General features: G+C 32.2%; 2 protein-coding genes across 2 annotated transcripts in view; both read right to left on the reverse strand.

The window, feature by feature from the left end:
- Window positions 1-22,158, reverse strand: part of LOC107644156 (pentatricopeptide repeat-containing protein At1g62910) — an 88,115-nt gene that overhangs the window by 29,211 nt on the left and 36,746 nt on the right. The gene's annotated exons all lie outside the window — the stretch shown is intronic.
- LOC110262531 (pentatricopeptide repeat-containing protein At1g62930, chloroplastic-like) overlaps window positions 2,491-22,158 on the reverse strand; it is a 42,812-nt gene continuing 23,144 nt past the window's right edge. Inside the window, exon 2 of the mRNA XM_021102780.1 lies at window positions 2,491-2,892. Within this exon, the coding sequence (XP_020958439.1) occupies window positions 2,852-2,892 (41 nt within the window). The 3' untranslated portion in view covers window positions 2,491-2,851. The remainder of the gene's footprint in view (window positions 2,893-22,158) is intronic.

Here is a 22,158-nt window from a genome sequence, read left to right on the forward strand (position 1 = left end):
TTTTTTCCTTTTATTTTCATAGTAACATTTTTATTATTATATCTTTTTTCTTGGTTTAAAAATTTAACAACCGAGAAATTGCATTTTCCATTGAAAGATCCACAATCAAATTAAGAGAACAAAACCATTATAGCTATAAACCAACTAAGTAAACAAATTAAAACAAATAGATGAACATTTTATAGTTTGTGGAATTGTTCCCTATTATATTATCCTCGCTTTTACCTAATCAACATATACCTTCTATAATGGTCACCGAGTTGTGTACTTGTGTTGAGCTTTCGCATAATGTAGTTGAAACCTTGAATTAATAACATGTCTATAATTTGTATTCTTCAAATTTTGTTCACTTAATGGATGGCTTGGTTTTAACCTTCAACTTGCTGTTTTATTTTCATTGCAGTAAAAAGCCCACCAGTATCAGCCTATTAGGCAAATTATCAACCAATACTATTGTTTGAAGCATTGAAATTTTCATGTCTGAAAAAAAAGGCATTGAAATTTTGAAATAATTTTTGAACAAGTTAAATAAAATTTAAGCAATTTTGAAGTAATTTATTTATGACAAATATATTTATCTAAAGTAAATTTTCAAAATTATTTCTTAAAAAATAGAAAAAATATCATCCTTTTAGATTTGAATACAACTAAATTCTCTTAAAATAGATGACAAAAAATTAGCACAATTTTTTTATGGATAATTTATACAAGATAAAAATATTATTTTGGACTTTAAAGTTTCGGTTACATTTTAATTTAGTTCCTAACGCTTAAAAATTCTTTTTTTTACAAACATTTTATTTCATTCTATTTTAATCTTTTGGTCGAAATTAAAATTTTTTCCAAAAATATTATTTTCTCTCTATTATTGCCTTCTTATTTCTTTTATTCTTCTGTTACTTTTATTTTTAAATCATTAGAACCAAATAAATATGTTTGGAAATAAAACATCAAACCTTAGAAATAGAATTAGAACTTAACTTAAATGTTGGAATTATAAGAGTACTTACGGATACAAATACAAAGTGATAAATATATCTATATTTTTTTATTAATGCATAGTAGTGAATAAATTTATCCAATAATAAATTAATTTATTATTAATTTCAAATCAATTAGTTTGTCAATTGTACATTTATCAGATAGTACTATAATGACAAAAATTCAAACTAGATTTGCTGGTTTCAGATATAAAGTTAGACCCTAAAATGTTTGGTCCCCCTGCTGAATCATCAAGTGCAACAAGACATTCGTTTTGGTGTTCCAAGCTTTTTTGCTTTGTTGCCTGCTGCTCTATTTTAGATTAATAGTCCAACAAAATTTATATATATGAATCTTTGTTTATTTGATGCTGAAATTTTTTTTATTATTGTTTTTCGGATGGGGGCTTGCTTGATGAGATTATATTATGAGATTTCATTTCATCAATTGCAACCAAAACACATGTACTTAGAGTTATCATAGAGCAATTCAATGATTCTTTAATTCTTTGATCATTTTGCCATATTACAGTATCTTCATCAATGTATTAACATTTTTTTTGATGCAAAGAAAGCAGGATAGATTCTGCAGAATTGAAGAAGATAGTATTCCTGAATATGAATTCTATAACAATCTAAATAGTTGAATCACTAGTTCATTATATATTTATATGTTGTATATAGGGATGACCAAAAACCTTGAACCCATGGATATCTATTGAGATTATCCGGAGTTTTAAAGGAACTCGCAAAATCCCCACGGGGATGAGGACCCCTCCCCACCAAAGATGCTGGAGCTTTCGTACTATTATTGGAGCCCTGAAAGTGTTCGGTATTGTTGAATGATGGTGATAAAAAAATTATTTGGAGAGAAAAATTATGATTGAATGATGACGATCGAAAATTAGGAAGTGGAAGGATATATGCAGGGAAAATTTGTATTTGGAGGCAAAATACGCCGACACTCAGAATTCTGTATTGTTTCACTTTAACACCCCCATAACAAAACTCCAAGCCAGTAACTTTTTTTAAAATGCTAATAAACAGAGACTTAGAGACAATGGAATAACGTGTACACAAGAAATAATGAAGTAATTTATCTAAGAATTAACAGAAAAACATTCTCCGAAAAAGTATTTCATAATGTACATATTTTCAGCAGCAATTTCCAAGCAATACAACTGAGTAGCATTAATTAAGAAAATGGCCAAAAATCTTGAGATAACTAAACCATATTACCTTGACTCGATGTTGCTTAGGTTGATGAAAAGAGGGGACATGCATTTTAGAAGGTGGGTTTATTTTTAAGATGGAAGTGTAAACTATATAGCCTAAGAATAAATCCTTAGTACCTATTTAAATTTCCTTATATATATATATATAGTGTACCTATAAAGATACGGAAAAATAAGTTGCACAACAGAATAGTAGAGAACAAACAACAAAACAAAATTTTCAATCTTTTTAGTTTTGCTTAATTTTAACATGATAAATACATGATCTCATAGAATAACAGTAAATAACACTCTGTTGCTATAAAGAGATCTTAAACACAAAATCTGTAAGCTATAACTAGGAATATCATCTAAAGAATCAATAATGTAGTGGAATGAAAAAGGATGATAGCAATTGCAAAAATCGGAAGTGCAAAATTAATTAATGTTATGGTATTGCCAAAGTCCTCTGACCCAACAGACACAGAATTTACAAAACTATGATACATATTCAGCAACAGTGAGATGTAATTTCAATTTGAGTTGATGTATTTTACCTTCTTTTATCAATTCAATAAGCCTCTAGCAACCATTTTTCGAAGAAGTTTCTCCGCCATGTCATTCTCATCTTTTTCAAACAAAGCACGGATAACAGTTTCAAAAGTCACAGCATCTGGTAAGCAACCATTGCCTTCCATTTCCGACAGCAGGGCCAATGCTTCTTCAAACAAGCCCTCTCTGCAGAGCCCATTGATCATAATAGTGTATGTCCTCATATTTAGAGGATAGCCTTTCACAGAAAGATCTTGAAAAATCTCTTTTGCAACTACAAGTCTTCCACCTTTGCATAGGCCATCAATAAGTACATTGTACGTGGATATATCTGGATCAATGCCACTCTCTTTCATTTGCTTGAATAACACAAGTGCCTTGTCAACTTGTTTGATATTGAACATCCCATCCAACAAGGAATTGTAAGAATCAAGATCCCATAAGTGACTTGATTAAAGTGAAATCCATGAGCCAGCAGTCTGTCATGAAAGCGCACTGCTTTTTCAACACTACCACAGAGACAGAGACCTTTCAGGATTGTTGTCAATGTTACCGTATTAGGTTGATAATCCATTCTGAAAATCTTGGCCAATACAGAGAAAGCAAGCGTCATACAACCCATGCCGCAACAACAATTAATTACGATGGTCAAAGTAAATAAGTCGGGAGCGATTCCCCTGGCTTGCAATTGCTGAAAAAGGGAAATGGCGGTGGAGAAATGGTTGGTCTTGGAAAGAGATCCCAAAATCTTGGTGAATTGGATGATGGACGGAGGGCGACGCATAGAGAGCATGCGAGTGAAGGAATCAACAGCTTCATCAACTTGACGAAGGGATGGGGGCTCAGAATGAGAGTGAAGGGATGAAGAGGAAGGGAAGGAAACAAAATTAGGGATTTGGAGAAGAGAATACCTAAAAATGAAAGTGATCCTTGAGGTTGAGGATGACAACATTTTAGTGATTCAATTATAAGGTACTCAGCAAGATTTAAAGATGTGCTTACGTGGCAAAATTTAAACCACACATTCTAAAGACACATTTTTCACTTAAAATCGTAACTCTTCATAAAGAAAAGTGTCACCTAATGGAAAAAAATAAATTAGAAGATTTAAGAGAAGAAATAATTAAATTATCAAAATTAATAGATCAAAAATTAATGATTTTAACTAATGTTAACTGTAATGACACCGAATTCTTAAAATCAATACAAAATGATTTTTCTCAAAATCTTTATTTTATTATAAGTTTTATTGAATGACTTCAAAAACCTGAAAAAACTTATTTTTCACACGGAATTTCTAAAAAATGTTACCACGGAAATGATTCCCCACATCTTTATCATACTTTTAACCCACAATTAAATTTTATAGTAGATATGCTTGAAGAAATATTAGTATCCATAAAATTTCAAAGAAATAAGGAAAAAGAGAATTCCAAGGAAGAAAAATTTCAAAATATAATCAACATAACAGATTTAAAAGTAAAACCACCACTAAAGTTATGAATATTGAAGAAAAATTAGAAGAAGTTACAATGCTTTTTAAACAATTAAAAATGGCTCAAGAAAATAATATTATGGAACAAGAATTTCAAATAGAAGAAGAATTAGTAAATTCTGACAATATAGAAAATGAAGAACACATCCTAAATTATTCAAGTGACGAAGAACCAGCAATTCCAATACAAGTTAAAAATGAAGCTGGAACATCTAAGGATAATCAATCTCAATTTAAATGGAAACAGGTTTTGATAATTATGCTTTTAAAAAAGGGTTTATAAATAAAGATTCAAAATATACAAAAATACCATCAAAATACGTTGCTAAAATCCAGGAAATGGAAGGAGAAAGAATGCTTGACTTAGACTGTAAAAAGAATGAAAAAGAAATTTTCGAAAATTGGTTGAATTCCTTTTTATTTGAAGCCTTTACTAATCCAAAACTTAGTGAATTGTCTGGAAGAGATATTTGAAATTACATAGGGTTTCATACTAAAGGAACTATAAGAGATTATATGACATCAATAGAAAACCAAATAATAGAAGAATTAGCAACAAAAACAACAGCTTATGATAAGATATTATATATAATGATGATTCTATATAAAGAATTTTTTAGAAAAAATATTATAGATCATAGATAAGAAGTCTATAATAAAGAATATCAAGAAGCAAAAAACTATTTAGCTAATATTCAGATATATGATCTATGTAATGTGGAGTCTTATATATGTGAATATAGAATACATTATTACAAATTAAAAGAAGAAGATAAAAATCATTATCTTAGTATGTATATAACAAAACTTCCATATCCTGCTAATGAATTTATAATGGGAAGATTTATAAGAGAAATAAATAGAGGGACAATTGAAAATAATTTTGGTGGAGCAACCTCTGCAATAAGAGAGGAAATAAAAGAACGTTGTATGCAAGAAGCAACTCAAAAAAGATTTGCAAATATAATTAGAATTTGCTGTCAGGATAATGAAGAGATACCCCAAAAATATGGGCTTAATAAAAATTTTCAAAGAAGAAGAAAATACCAATTTAGAAAAAGAAAATACTATCCAAACTGGAGAAAAAAGAGGTATTTTAGAAAAAAAAATAACAATAAAAACAAAAGACAAAAAAGTGACTATTGCCCGAATAAAAAAAAAATTGTAAGTGTTGGTATTGCCAAGAAGAAGGACACTATGCAAATGAATGTCCGAAAAAGAAGGATAAAAAGGATCTTACTAAACAAATAGAAATCGCTAAGTCTTGTTTCATGGAACCATTAGAGGAATCTGATGATAACTTAGACTATATTTTTGAATATGTCTCAGAAACAGACTCAGAGACTGAGTAATAATGCCACATTTATTACTATAAAAATAACAGAAAAGTTTATAAATGCTTTTATAGATTCTGGAGCCCCTTTAGATATTAAAAATACAAATAACGAATTAGTAAGCATTAAATTAAAAGATCCTACAAAAGAGATAAATGTTCCAAATAAAATTCCTTATTCCGCAAGAGATAGAGAAGAGTTCTCATTAGAATGTAGAGATCTTTTAGAAAAAGGAATTATAAGATTAAGTAAAAGTCCTCATGCGGCTCCAGCCTTTTATGTCGAAAACAATAATGAAATTAAAAGGGAAAAACGAAGAATGGTTATTAACTATAAGAAGATGAATGAAGCAACTATTGGTGATGCTCATAAACTTCCAAGAAAAGATTCTATTTTAGAAAAAATCAAAGGAGCAACTTAGTTTTCATCTCTTGATGCAAAATCAGAATATTGGCAACTTCGTTTAGACGAAGAAACAAAGAAATTAATTGCTTTTACTTGCCCAACAAAAGAATCAACAAGTGTGTTGCTCTATGAATGGAATGTATTACCATTCGGATTAAAACAAGCCCCAAGTATTTATCAAAGATTTATGGAAGAAAATCTAAAAGAGTTAAATGAATTTGTTTTAGTGTACATTGATGATATACTAATTTTTACAAAACAGGATAAAGAAGATCATCTTCAAAAATTATTAATAGTTTTAGAAAGATGTAAAGAAAAAGGATTAGTTTTTAGCAAAAAAAAAGCAAGAATAGCAAAACAAGAAATAGAGTTTCTTGGATTAATTCTATCCACTCAAGGAAAGCTAAAACTTCAACCAAATGTTCTAGAAAAGGTAAATTTATTTCCTAATAAAATAGAAGATAGAAAACAATTACAAAGATTCTTAGGGTGTATAAATTATATTTCTGATCAAGGATTTTTAAAGAATATAACAGAATACACTAAAAGCTTATTTCCAAAAATAAGTACTAAAAAAGAATGGAAATGGGATGAAAAAGATAGTATGCAAATTCAAAGAATTAAAGAATTATGTGAAAAACTTCCAGAACTTTATATTCCAGAAGAAAATGACTACTTAATAGTAGAAACAGATGCTTCAGACATAACCTGGTCAGGATATCTAAAAGCTAAGAAAGCTATAAAAAGTTTGGAACAAGGAAAAGAATCACTAGATTCTAAATATTCCCCAAAGGAATTACTTTGCAGGTATATTTCAGGGACTTTTACTCCAACAGAACAGAGATATACCACTCATGAAAAGGAAACTCTAGCAGCAATTAAATCTCTTAAGAAATGGAAAATTGATTTACTACCCAGAGAATTTACATTAAGGACAGATTCAAGTTACCTAACAGGTTTTATACGATATAATTTAAAAGTTGATTATAATCATGGACGATTGGTAAGATGGCAATTATTTTTGTTACAATATCCAATAAAAATTGAATATATTAAGGGCGACAAAAATGTTATTGCAGATACATTAATAAGAGAATGGAGTTCGTCTACAACGCATTAGATCAAGAAATTCAAAAATATGAGCAAGAACTCGAAAAATGCAAGCATTATCAGCAAATAAGGACACAGATCCAATCTCTCAAGAAGGCTATTGAATCAATGAAATCAACACAACAAGCAAAACTATCAGAGTTCAGCTAGCTAAGCATGGTGGACAAATCAGGTGAAGAAAAAATTTCAGAAAATAAAACAATTGCTGAAATCATTAAAAAATCCACCCAAGATAAAAAATATTATGTAATTTATAATGGCCCCATAAAAGGAGTATATGATGCCTGGAAAAAAGTAGCACCATTCACACATCAATCAAGGATAATTCATAAAGGAGGGTTTCTAACACTGGAAGAGGCAAAGGAATCCTTCAGGGAATATGAAGCTCTCCATCCAGAGCAAACTCTAAAAAGAGCAGATAAAGCTCCAATTCAAACCCAGAGAACAGGGATAATAAGAAACTGTTTTACTCAAATTTTTGTTCCATTGTTAACAACAAATAAATCAACAATTTTCGAGTTTTGTTTCACAATCTTAATTCAAGGAGCGGAAACGATTCCTTTTGTGGGTGTCTCAAAGTCTCAATTGTAGTTTCGAAAGTAAAATTAAAGATAAAAAGAAAAACATACAAGGTGCCGGAGGCAAAGTAAAATGCAGAAATTAAAACAAACAGGAAATTAAAAAGAAGATGAAAGAAGAAACATGAACGTAAAAGAGAAAAAGACGTAAAAGTAAAGAAATTTTATTAATAAAAACTGAAAGAAAGCAAAGTACAAGTGTTTGAGTTCAGAGGAATTACTTAAGATTCCCAATTTTACTCTGTGATGCCAAGGGGCTGAGAGCGTTTTGGGTCTCTAAGTGTTTTCCAAGAAGAACTGAACTGATTACAACGTGTTCCTAAAGCTCTATTTATAGACTAGCCTAATCTCAATGGGCAGTTACTCTTTATACACCACTTGCAGGAAATTTGAATTTCTTGTAGCTGTTCCCGCACTTCTTCCTTGCTGTTAATTTCAAAATTTAAATAAATAACTAACTATCAAATGATCTAACTTAATTTAAAATAGATATAAATATTATATATAGGAACATTACCAAATAACTAATTATTTCTTTTTTTAATTTTCTTATGAAAATAATATTTTGTCTAACATTAATGCTCCCAAAAATTTTCACTTGAAGTCATATAGGGATTGAAAGTGAAGAAATTTTGTTTTTTATGATAATAAGGAAAGTATATACAAGTGTATGTTTATTTATTTAGTTAATTTTTTTTTATATAAATGATAATAATAAATGATGATAAGAATGAAATTTCGGAACACCATCTAGAGAGTACGTATTGTACTCTTTCTCCTTTTTTCATTGTTGTTTTGTTTATTTATTTGAATTGGCTCAACAAAAATGAAATCACTCAGTCCTCTTATCTTCTTGTGGTACGTGTGAGAAAGATAATACGCTAGTGTTAAACTTTTCTTCAACTCTGTACTCCCCACGTACTCTCCCAAATTTTATCTGTTACGATTGACCTTCTCTGTTCATAAGGGTTTGATTATACCTAATTTTTTTCAATATTTCAAGTAAGGTTTTACTGTTAGCTCTATCTCTATCTTTTCTTTTCCAATGTCTTTTCTTTTCTATCTTTATCTTATCTTTTCTTTTCCAATATCTTTTCTTTTCTACCTTTTTGCAAGGTATCCCTTATATTATTTATGACTATGAATGTTCGAATTTTACTCTAAAGAATATTTTTTTTATAGCTTGTTTGTTGATCGTTGACAGCCTTAGCACTCAATACTTGAATTTTCAATTTGTATCGTTATGGCAACCTCGAGCCACCATCTGTCAACAATTCCTCCTTCTTCATCTAAAGCTGCCACTTGCGATAAACCTGTTGTCAAGAATGGTAAGGATTTTGCTCCTGAACCAGAGGCCTCAGAATCGAAGACATGGGAATCTCAGGTGCTACTCCCTTTAACCATTGACGGTATGGATTCAGCTTTTGTTGGTCCTATTATCACTCTTGAAGTGGCAAATAAGATAAAAAAATATTTTTCCTGGTCACCCTTAAAGAAGACCCGTTGCTTTTCAAGACTCCATACCCATTGGCTACTTCGATTCCAACAACAGATTATTCAGAAATCCCCCAAAGACCAACATTGGGGGTTACCACGCTTGGTTAAGTAGGGTTGAGACTGAGAAGACGACCTTGTGGAAAGAGATTAGGATATATGACCTGATTCAGCTTAGTAAAATCACCTACACTGTTAATTCAGGATTAATGGGAGGCGCATTGTACTTTTGGGACGAGACTTCTCATACATTTCACACTCCTTATGGTATGATTACTCCTACTCTTCTGGATGTAGCTGCAATAACCGGCCTATCTCCCTTGGGAGGGAAATTTTAACCACTACCCAGTCAACCACAGGCGTTAAGTACTCCATTAACCTTTCTTCCACTACTTATCAGAGTTTCATCCTTAATAACAGAGGTCGAGATGGAGAACCTGTTTCTGATAATGAGCACATAGCCTTCCTTCTCTATTGGTTGAGTGGCATTGTTTTCTGTGCTAGAAATATTCAAGTTGAAATAGCCTATGTCCCATTAGCCGTTATGTTAGCTGAAGGCAAAAAGCTATGTTTGGCCAAATTGTTCCTGGCTCGACTATATCTCACTCTAGATTGGATCACAGCCCATATGAGGGAAAAGAAAAGAATCACTAATGCCGATGGTCCCGTTTGGTTTTTTCAATTGTGGTTATCCGCTATTTTTGAATCCGAGCTACAACCGCGTTCGACCCAAAAAAGTCTTACAGATTCTACGATTGCCGGACAACGTTTGCTCAATTTAGTCTTCCCTGATAGGTTGATGCCCTCACATGACAAGATGAAATACTTCTTCCGTGCTTTTTATTACTTGCCAGAGAAAGACCACAACATAAATTTGACTCCTTTTGCTAATTGTCAAACTGGTCCGAAATGGTTGACGCAATTTCTTACCCCAGCTGGGGTTACACAAAAAGAAAGCATCATTATTTGGTCGCAGTTTTTAACTCCTCAATTACTTTTTGCTGGATTCCCGGGTGAAAATGACCTAAGAACAGCAGTCTATATGCCAAACGCAGTTTCACGACAATTTGGGTTAGCTCAGGCCATTCCGTCTCCATATCATTTTCAAGAATCACAACCCTCGCATGTCAAAACTATTTCATTAGAAGACCTGCTGCGTATTCAGAAAGATAATGCTATACGGAGAAATAAATTCCACTTATTCCCTTTCAAGCCTTGTCCATTGACCACCTATTCATTCTTTTCTTGGTGGAAAAACTATTACTCCTCTATTGAAGTTGCTTTCAATACTTGCTGTCAAAGGATGACCGTCATCCTTCAACAGAGCAGCCCCATACTACTCTTCCCACAACCAAGATTGTTGACAATTCCATCCTGCTTCCATTAAGCCAACAACTCAGTGTCATTCTATCCAAACCTATTTTGACACTTGCTACGGATCCGCAGTTTAAGGCTCAGCTCTCTGATATTCTTCAAACCTTTTCAAATACATCACATCCTGAGACTACTGATCCTTTGCTGGCTCACCTGCGGATGGTCTATGAGGATCTTTATGCCAAATTTCCAGATTCTCAGGCAGCCATCTCCTCGTGTCAACAACTAACTGAATCTCTTTCTAAGTTGAAACAAGACATCTCCTCTTTTGAGATTGTCAAAGCTACCCTGGCTGTCCATATTACAAAAGCTAAAGATCGGGGTCATGAGCTATCTGAGGAGATTCGAGACTTAGAACAACAGCTGGCTATCAAGAGAGGAGCAAAAAGTAGGCTGGACGCTGCTTTGACAAAGAATGAGGCTCAATTTGCCAAAGCGAGTGGCATGCTTGACAGTAGCAATGCAGCGCTGCAGTTACTTGAAGAGAAGATGCTCTCCGCACAGGAAGTTACCAAAGAAGCCAGAAACTTCCAAACCGTTCTCCAGGCTGAAGTTATTCGTTTGAAGGAGATCTTTGAATCTTAGTCTTGCATTTCTTGTGTGAACCTTTATGATTTTAATATGTGTCTGCAATCTTTACTTTTTGAACCTTCAGAATTTTGTTTATTATTCGCTTTTGAATGCACTTTTATCCTTACTTTGGAGATTGGACACTTGCTATTTTTTTTTTATAAGAAATAAATGCCTACTAGTAATAGGCTTAACAGAATTTCTAAGTCTAAAAAAAAATTTTACATTACTAGTTGAAACTGTCAATGGGGTCTATTCTTTTGTATGAAATAGTCTTGACTTTCAATAGTTAATATCTCCACACTAACATTCTCAATAATTAATATCTTCGCACTAACATTTCAATAGTCTTGACTCCAAGCGCTAATAGACTCAACAGAATTTCTAAGTCAATTAGGCTCTTGTATTTATGAAGTACATACCCAAATGTCAATAAGAGATTATTTTTTTGTCCAAGATTTTCAACCTGATGCTTTGGACATATATTTGTCTCATAAGCTTAATGCTTTACACTGTCAGTAGATTTTGTAATTCAAAGAAATCACAAGGACATGTTAGCTTTTACAAACTGAATTGCAAATATTAATTAGCTCTTCACTTTTTCTTTGACACTTCAACTGGATATTTTTTTGTATCCTTAAACATGTGGAATGTTTATCTCATGTATGCCTGGCCTATATACTTTTAAATATTTTCCATTTATTGAAGGAATTCTTTTTCCTGATCCTATTTCAATAATCTTATAGGCATTTCCAGGGTAAACTTTGTCAACTACATAAGGTCCTTCCCAAGTTGGAGACCACTTACCATAAGTTTTCGACTTTCTTTCTATAGGCAAGATTGTTTTCCACACTAAATCTCCAACTGCAAATGTCTTTGCTTTAACACGGCGGTTGTATGATTTTGACATAATCTCTTTTTGTCGAATCACCCGCTCTAAAGCTCTTAACCTTTCGTCATCAAGTTCATTAAGCTCGTCATACAAAGAATTCCAATAATCTACTACTGGCATCTCATCTTGTCTAGCCACCCTTATACTTTGCAGATTAATATCAATTGGCAATACTGCATCATGACCGTAAACTAATTTATACGGGGTGGTTCCAGTAGATCCTCTTGGAGAATTTCGGTAAGCCCAAAGAACTTGACTGATAGTTTGGTGCCAATTTCTTGGCTGTCTTCCAATGTGTTTTTTAATTAATGCAATCAGAATTTTATTCGCTGCCTCCACTTGTCCATTGGCTTGGGCATAATATGGTGTAGAGGAAAGCATTTTTATATCCCTAGATTTGGCATATTCCATGACCTTTTTCCCAATAAACATGGTTCCTTGATCAGTGGTAATAGACTGAGGAATTCCAAACCTATGCACAATATGCTCCTCAATAAAATCTATTATTTCATTGTGAGTCACCTCCCTTAGAGGGATAGCCTCTACCCATTTAGAGAAATAATCCACACCAACCAAAATGAACTTATGACCTTTAGAAGACGGTGGGTGAATCTGTCCAATAAGATCTAGAGCCCAACCTCTAAATGGCCATGGCTTAATTATAACATGCAGTTCTGACGCTGGAATATGTTGGAGGCTTCCATGTTTTTGGCATTCTTCACAGGACCTGGCATATTTTGTACAATCTCTTTGAATAGTTGGCCAATATAATCTTCTCCTATTCATCACCCATCTCATCTTTTCCCCTGATTGATGGGTGCCACAAATTCCTTCATGCACTTCAGCAAGAGCCAAGTACGCTTCTTTTTCTCCCAAACATGTCAGGAGGTTCCCATCAACAGACTTCTTAAACAAGACATTACTTATTAGAACATAACTTTGAGCCCTATATTTAAGTTTTCTATCGATTGTTCTTATAAACTTAGCCTTAAGAAGTCTTTCAATCTCTTCTTTAATCTTCTGCACGACTTCAGGGGCAAATCTCCTTGGTGGCTGCTTGACAGGTTTAACGTTGGCTTTCAATGGCAATTGATGTTCTACCAATCCACGACTCAAGCCTGGCATCTCTGCATAATTCCATGCAAAACAGTCGCAATATTCCTTCAAAATCTCCACCATTTCTCTTTTGAAATCATCAGGCAGCATCTTGTTCACATATGTTGGTCTAGGATAATCACCGTTACCAATATCTACTTCCTCCAAAGGATCCTGCACTTCAACCTTTTTTACAATGTCAGTATTATTATTTTTTTCAAAACAACCATCACCCTCTTCCCAACAAGATTCTTCTTGACATTTTTATTGCACTTAGGGTGATTAGAAGAATTGTCTGTTTCTACAGACTTGGCCATGGTTGGCAAAGGAGAAAAATCTACTCCGTGTCCCTGGTATGGATCCAAAGAAACATATTCAGGCATATTCTCTTTCTGCTCAAAAGTTGTAAAAGGAGAATATTTGGGAATGTTTTGACAATTTGGCCAAGGAGAATAATTAGGAACCTGCTGCATGTTAGGACTATAACAAGAATAAATTGGCTTAGAGGGAATAGGCGCATTTTTCGGAATATATATACTACCTCCGTCTTGTGCATGGTTCATGTTCCATAACTGAGACTCATAGTACCTGGGCTTGAAAGGTCTAGGCTTCACCCATTTGTTTTTTCCTCTTGCAAAAGCAGTAGGTTGATTCTGCACATTTCTCACATTCTGGACCCATTTATTGTTTGAGATTTTGGTGGGAGGAACTCTTGTCTTTTGAGAAAATCCATCAGGTCTTCCATCAATCATGACCACAGTCTTCATCTTCCACCATGTTGATTGACAAATCGAATGGCTCAACATAATTTGAGTCAGCAGCAAATGGTTCAGTGTCCACCTTCATAGTAGTTTTATCTTCAAACTTCAGTCTTCCCTCCTCAATTGCTTTTTGTATCAAATCCCTGAAACAGACGCAATTGTTAGTGGTATGAGAAAATACTTGATGAAACTTACAAAATTTCTTATTTTTTATTTCATCAGTTGTAGGCATTTTTTTTCCTTCCGGTAAAATAAGCTGCTTATCTTTTAATAAAACTTCAAATATTTGATCTGCCTTAGAAATATCAAAAGAATAAGTCTTATTTTCAACTTTAGAATAAGAAGAAACTTTTTCCTTTCCTTTAACAGGCTTCAAAGACTTGCATACATAAGGAGGACCCCCACGTAATTCAGCAATATAAATCTCTTTTTCATCTGAATCACTACTATCGGAAAAACAATCAACATATGCAACCTTTTTTGAACCCCTTTTAAAATTTTCTTTTTCTTTCTTAATTTGTTCTATCTGTCTTACTCTCTCAGCTAATTGGGAAAGATATAAAGTATGTTGATTAACAAGTTTCTTCCTAACTCCGAATTCTAGCCCATTAGTGGCCATTTTGACAACTTCAGATTCTGGAATCGGAGTAAAACATTTATTCCTCATGTTTCTAAACCGCGCCAAATAGGTATCAATGGATTCTCCTTCTGCACGTTTGACAGAGAATAAATCCGTAAGACTAACTTTCAATTCAGCTTGGAAAAACTGATCATGAAAATTTCTCTCCAACTGCGCCCAAGAATGAATAGAATTTGGTCTCAAGTTAGAGAACCATGTAAATGCATTTTTTGTTAAAGAAGAAGGAAAGTATCTCATCTTGAGATATTCATTAGAAGCTGCTTCCCCAATTTCGACAGTATATCGAGCAATATGCTCTACTGTAGATTCATTTTCTTCTCCAGAAAATTTTGTAAGGGATTTTGGAATCTTCCAACCCCTTGGGAGCTCTGCTTGTTGGACACACTCAGGAAAAGCAGACACAAAATATGGCCTATTCAAGCAACCAACATTAAATCCCAAACAGTTTAAAACTTGTTCAACATTTCTTGCTAGATTATAATGCCCCCTAAGTTATTTTGTCTAAGTCTTTCTAACGTATCATCAGCATTTTGACCCTGTCTAGGCATATGAACATCATAATTAGGAATTGCTCCACCGTTCTGATTGACATTATCAAATCTTAAACCCAAGTTATCATTTTCTTCTAAATTTACCACAGTAGCAATCCTATTGACTTGCCTATTTAATTGTTCAATTCTAGTGTTTGTGTTTTCTAGAAGAGGATTTAAAACTGTCACCATTTGATGAGTTAACATGTTTACTAGATCATGGTGGCTTTCATCCATCTGCTGCCTAATATTTGCTAAAGATCCCACAGTTTGACTAGGTTGATTAACAGGCATTGCTCTTGACATGTCAGGAAATACAGGTCTGAAATTTTCTACCCTAGTGATAGTGGACATAGTAGAATTAGATGCACTGTTATTTCCTGTATTAATAGCATGTGAAAAATTTTGTTGTGATACGTGTGAACCTGGCACACCAGAAACAGATACATTTGACATGCCATATGGATTTTGATAAAGAGGATTTTGAAAAGTTGAGTAGAGAGGCACAGTCAATCCTTGTGTCACCATGGAGGGGACATACCCCGGTGGCAAGCCATATGGCGGCCACCCCATGGTATTTATGTGAGTTGCATTTAACCCTGTATGGGCATGGCTAACGCCATCATGCCTCACTGACATCAAGGTAGGCTCTGCATTTGAAATCACAGGAGAATTCCCAAATTCATTTCCTCTAATCTCATCACTAGAAGTAGAAGAAGATGCTGCAGAAGTATTTGACATGTCAACTGACGCTGATTTCCTTGGCTCTGGACGCACGAATTTACCACTGCGCAACCACATGCAAATTCAAAACTCTTGATTTTTCTTTTGACAAACTACAATCTATTGACAAGGTCCCACCGGGCGTGCCAATTTGTTTTACTCAAAATTTTGTTCCATTGTTAACAACAAATAAATCAACAATTTTCGAGTTTTGTTTCACAATCTTAATTCAAGGAGCGGAAACGACTCCTTTTATGGGTGTCTCAAAGTCTCAATTGTAATTTCGAAAGTAAAATTAAAGATAAAAAGAAAAACATACAAGGTGCCGGAGGCAAAGTAAAATGCAGAAATTAAAACAAACAGGAAATTAAAAAGAAGATGAAAGAAGAAACATGAACGTAAAAGAGAAAAAGACGTAAAAGTAAAGAAATTTTATTAATAAAAACTGAAAGAAAGCAAAGTACAAGTGTTTGAGTTCAGAGGAATTACTTAAGATTCCCAATTTTACTCTGTGATGCCAAGGGGCTGAGAGCGTTTTGGGTCTCTAAGTGTTTTCCAAGAAGAACTGAACTAATTACAACGTATTCCTAAAACTCTATTTATAGACCAGCCTAATCTTAATGGGCAGTTACTCCTTGTACACCACTTGCAGAGAATTTGAATTTCATGTAGCTGTTTCCCGCACTTCTTGCTTGATGTAAATTTCAAAATTCAAATAAATAACTAACTATCAAATGATCTAATTTAATCTAAAATAGATATAGATATTATATATAGGAATATTAACAGACAACTAATTATTTATTATTTTTTTTAATTTTCTTATGAGAATAATATTTTGTCTAACAGAAACATTCCTACAAGGGCTGAAATCAAGGAAAAGAAAAAGGTCTGTAGATCAAATCTCAGAGAAACCCTTAACATAGTCTTGAATTGGACCGAAGAAAAAAGGGCAATTTTGGGATATTATCCTATTGCCAAATAATAGCTAACAAAGCTGGTTATATTTCCAGATGCTTCCCCATCTGACACCTATTAGTTTTTTCAGTATGGATTAATTGATACAATTTTAATTTTTAATGATCTAAAAATTATTAGTGAGTTTCCTGCAGGATTCGTTGATACAGTAAAGAGATTTAAAAATATGATTGACAATGTAAATCCGAGGGATATATCCCTAAAATTTACAAACAGTCAACCTATTTTTAATGAAGAAGAAGAATGCTTGGTTCCAGCACACCAAGTAATATTCATGTCCGTCTTCCCAGGAAATTTTCAACCAATTGATCAGATTCAAGATTTAACGATTTACAGTCATGAAGGAAGGCTAGCCAGCACATTAGCAAGGGTCTTTGAAAGAACTCAAAAAATAACGAAGGAATCTCACACAAGGATTAATTATAAAAGTAGAAATACTCTGCTTGTGTCCAGTAAAAGAAATGAAATTGAAGAAAGAGAGATGAGACTCTTGGTGGAATTTGAATCAGCATTCTACAACTTATCTGGACTTTTAGAAAAGCTCCCTGAAGGGATAAAGAGGAATCTCTGCTATTTGATAAAAGACAGAGAAGACCACAAGTGCCAGCTATATGCCTCAGAGATATCTGAAGAAAGCAATAAAGAAACGGAATCAACTCACATGATGAAGGAAGGAGACAATGCATCTGAGGGTCACATGATAAAAGAGGAGGACAGTGCATCTGAAGCATCTCTCAACATTATTGCATAGTGACGTAAGCACTTAGATCATAGAGCACCAACAATGTAGCTGGTGCAAGAGAACAAACAATGACGTAAGCAATGACGTCATAAGAAGGGTAAGGATGGGAATTGTCCATCAAACCCAACTATTATAAATAGGTTGCTTGGGCAATTGTAGAGGGCAGACAATAGAAAGCAGGAGGCTAAGAGTACTCATATGCTAGGAGAGCAAGGAGGAAGCTGCCGAGGCGATTCTATAGTCTGAAGAAGAATTCCCTTAGGGAAAAATAATTCTAAACTCCCCTCTGGAGTTAGTATCTACAATCTCCCCCCTGGAGATAAAAATACCTTATGTAAAATATACTAAATAAAGGAAGTTTTTCTCCAGAAAGGTACATCTTCATCCTAGTCTTTCAATTATGAATTATTTAGAAAGTTTAGAATTAACAGAAGAAATAATTTATCAAGACAAGAAACAAGAGCTCTTTGAAAGAGAAAATCGGTTGAATTATTTACAGTTTTCTGAAATAAATCAAAGAGCATTTGAAGCTCTAAAAATAATCTATGACAAGTTGAAAAGAGAAGTTGAAGAATTAGAAAAATTAATAGAATCTCTAGAAAATAGTGATGAATCGATGATAGAATTTGCAGAAATTCTAAAATAAATAATGAAGCATACAAAGATTGAAAGACCAGAAAATAAAAGAAAAAGAAAAAGGGCGAAAAAATTAAAAAGTAAAATAAAGGAGTATAAAAGGGAATTAAATAATCTTCAGATCGAAATTGATGACCTTATAATAAAAAGGATAGAAATAAGAATAAATATAAACAAGTTGGAGTTAAACTTAAAAAATTTATAAATGCCTGGAAAACCATATTATGACTTAAAAGAATTAAAGCTGTTGAAAGAAAAAATGGAGAATGAAGTTGAAAAATTAAAAAGATATTTAGAAACAACAGAAAGTGTAGAAATAAAAGAAGTTTTTGAGGATTTGAGAAATTATATTAAAGAAAAAGACAAACAGATAAAAGATTTTATATACAATAATCCATGCAAAAAAGAATATTATAAACTAAAACAAGATTGAAAAATTATAAAAATGAAATCAGAATTATAAGAAATGGTCAATACTTTTGATTATGAATTTGCATATTATTTAAATAAAGCACCACCAATCGAATCTATACAAATTATAAACATTATAAACTTATTCGAAGTAAAATATGAAGAGTTAATAGAAATTTTGAAAAAGAAATTAAAAGAAAAGTCGACTTTAAAAAATTGGTATCAGAGCCAAGTTAACGATTAAGGGTAACACTTTCTCTTTAAGCAACACTTTTAGTGATACGCTTTTAACAACCACAAAAAACAAAAAATCTGTACATCCACATCTGTACACTAGATGGACCCATAATTGGAATATGGAGGTCTCCAGATTCCACGGCCGTTTTATTTTTATCAACTTTATGAATTGGACCTACATACCAAATAAATTTTAAGGTTTGGGGGAGTAATGGTTTCATTTCATCAATCATCATGCTCGAGAGAAAAGTATAGTATCGATAGATAATTTTAGGGTTTATAGTTTAGACTTTAGAGAATTTGTTGAGTAATATAATATTAAAATAGGCCGAATTAGTGTGTTTGAAGTGGTTAGCATCACACTTATCATAATTTTACTGGTACACTTAATATATACCTATTTGTAAAATTTTATCCAATTCTATATATTTTTTCGGGTAAAGTGGAAGACCAAAAATATTTAGTATTATGCTAAGAAAGAATATACTAAGAAATTTATACTTAGACAATATTCATACTCTAATAACTAATTAGAATTATTTTTTATTTATGCCTCTTGAAAATTGTTTATTTATATTAAAAATGCTATCAAACAATATTGACAAATCAATTTATAATTAAATTCTTATATTAGATAAAAATTTATAATTAGATATTCAATTATTCATTAGTTGTTGTCAAGTACAACAAGACTCATTCGTTTTGGTGTTCCAAGCTATTTTATTTTGTTGGCTGCTACTCTATTTTAGATTAATAGTCCAACAAAATCCATGTATATGAATCTTTGTTTATTTGATGCTGAAATTATTTTTATTATTATTATTATTATTATTATTATTATTGGGATGGGGGCTTGCTTGCTTCGATGAGAATATATTATGAGATTTCACGTCATCAATTGCAACCAAAACACACATACTTAGAGCTATCATAGAGCAATTCAATGATTTTATAATTCTTTGATCATTTTGCCATATTATAGTATCTTCAATATATTAACATTTTTTGAGACAAAGAAAGCAGAATAGATTCTGCAGAATTGGAAGAAGATAGTATTCTTAAATATGAATTCTATAACAATTTAACTAGTTAAATCGTTATACGGTTGTATATTCGGCCAAAAAAACTTGCATCCGTAAATATTTGCTGGGATTATCCGTGACTGACGGGTATCCGCGCGCAAAATTTTCACGGAGATGAGGATTCACCCCGCCAATAAATACAAACGGGAGCCAGAAATTAAAATACCTGCTCTACGTAAATGTGAATTTTTTATAAAAAAATTTACTTAAATATCTGTCACGTTGACAAAAAATAATGTAATTGACTTTTGAAATAAAAATTTACCAAACAAATAATTTTAAGAGTGAATTATCAATCTAGTCATGTCCGTTTCTCATAATGACAACGCGACCTCTTAAGAAAAAAATAATCCACTTCGGTTCATGTTCTTTATTTCTTGACACGACGCAATTCCTATGACTTTTTCTCCGTCAACTCTGAACGAAAAATGCTGACGTGTCAGGTTTAAAAATGAACAAGCACCTAATTGTCTCTAAATTTAAATTGGTTAGGAGTTTATTTGTCCATATTTTTTAAACGATATCTTTTTCAAATTATTTTTTTATTCATTATATGAATATTCTTTTTCAATAAATTATTGAATATATGGTATAATAAATACAAACTAAATAATAAATCATTCAAATTTAAAAATATTATTTATTATGAAACTAAATAAATAATTCTCAAATATAATTTTTAAATATATAAATAATAAATATTAAAATACAGTTAATATATTAATAATAATAATAATCCTATGATATACTATTAGTATTATAACTAATGAATACATTATTTGATATATAGTAAACTTTTTTTGACTAGTAACAAATTTAATTTTTTATCTCTTTAAACTAAATTAATAATTCTATTATGTTTTATTTCATTTAGTATTAGTAGCCTACTCATAGTGTATTTTAGTATAAAGATATCAAATAGAATTATTAATTTAGTTTAAAGAGATAAAAAATTAAATTTGTTATTAGTCAAAAAAAGTTTACTATATATCAAATAATATGTTCATTAGTTTTCACTTTATTGTGAAAATTAGCTATTTCATAATACTAATAGTATATCGTAGAGTTATTATTCAACTAGGTCCATGTCCATTTTTAAACCTGAGATGTCAGCAATTTCCATCAAATTTTCGCCGTGAAAGTGATAGAAGGACCGCGTTGGCAGATGGAACACAGGATTCAGAACCGAAATGGATCGTGTTTTTGGTTAATGATCGCATTGTCATTCGGAAGAATGGACAGGGACCGGATTGGTACTTTACTCAACAATAAACCTATAAATGAAATTCTGATTCACGACAAATTAGTCGTTAGCTTACCAGATTAAAAAATATCGTGAAAAAAATTCCTATCAGCCCACATATTTTTTAGTGCCTTTTTTAGAATAACATTTTTTTCTTATAAATAATCATATTGAAGGATGAGAGATCTTGATGTTAGTTGTTAGAGGATTGGTTCAAGTGGTACATCATGTACCTCCCAAAGAACCACATCAAGGATTTGAATCTGGCTCTAGCCAAAGATGGAGAAAAGAACCCATTTAGTGTGTAGTGTGGTGTGAGTATGTTATGATCACAATTAAAAAAACAAAAACAAAAACAGTACTCTAATCTTCAACATGTAGATTCAATATTATGGACAAATTACATTTTAGCAAAAAACTTAATTATTCCAACAAAAATTGCTTTTAAGTGCCACTTATTATTTGCCAATTCCATGCTATAAAATAAATAAAAGTGGACGTGTTATAAAAAGATGCACAACATTCACAACTATTATTGCATTATTATTTAAAACTTAGTTTTTTTAAAAAGAAAAAAATAATTATCTCTTCTTCGTGACTTCTCATTCAACTAACTAAAGATCCTAAGTATGCTTATTAAATATACTGAAAAGGACATTTATTGCAGGTCCAGAAACTCTTTAATTATTTAATTCCATTCATGCATATTGTTCTTCTTCTCAAAGTTAAAGGGTTTTCCTCAATTCGCATATGGTTTATGAGATAAGATGGGGTTTTAGGATAAGCATGTGTTCCTTTCATGAAATGCATGTTGGGGATAGATGCACAATATAAGAATATATCTATTCATCAATAATGTTTAGGGGAAGTCTCTGATGTATAAGGTGCTGCACTTTCTATATGTGAAGATATGGTGTGGCCGCTAACAGCTTGTGACAAGTGTGTGAGTTGAGAAGATGTGATATGTTATAGTGTTGGTTTTCTCCCATGTTTGAGGTTGCTGCTAACATCAAGTGACATGAAAATGTTGTTGGCTTCTGTAATTACATTAACGGTAGTTTTTTTTTTTTTTGACATGACAT

The sequence above is a fragment of the Arachis ipaensis genome, chromosome B05, assembly GCF_000816755.2.
Source record: "Arachis ipaensis cultivar K30076 chromosome B05, Araip1.1, whole genome shotgun sequence".
NCBI lineage: Eukaryota > Viridiplantae > Streptophyta > Magnoliopsida > Fabales > Fabaceae > Arachis > Arachis ipaensis.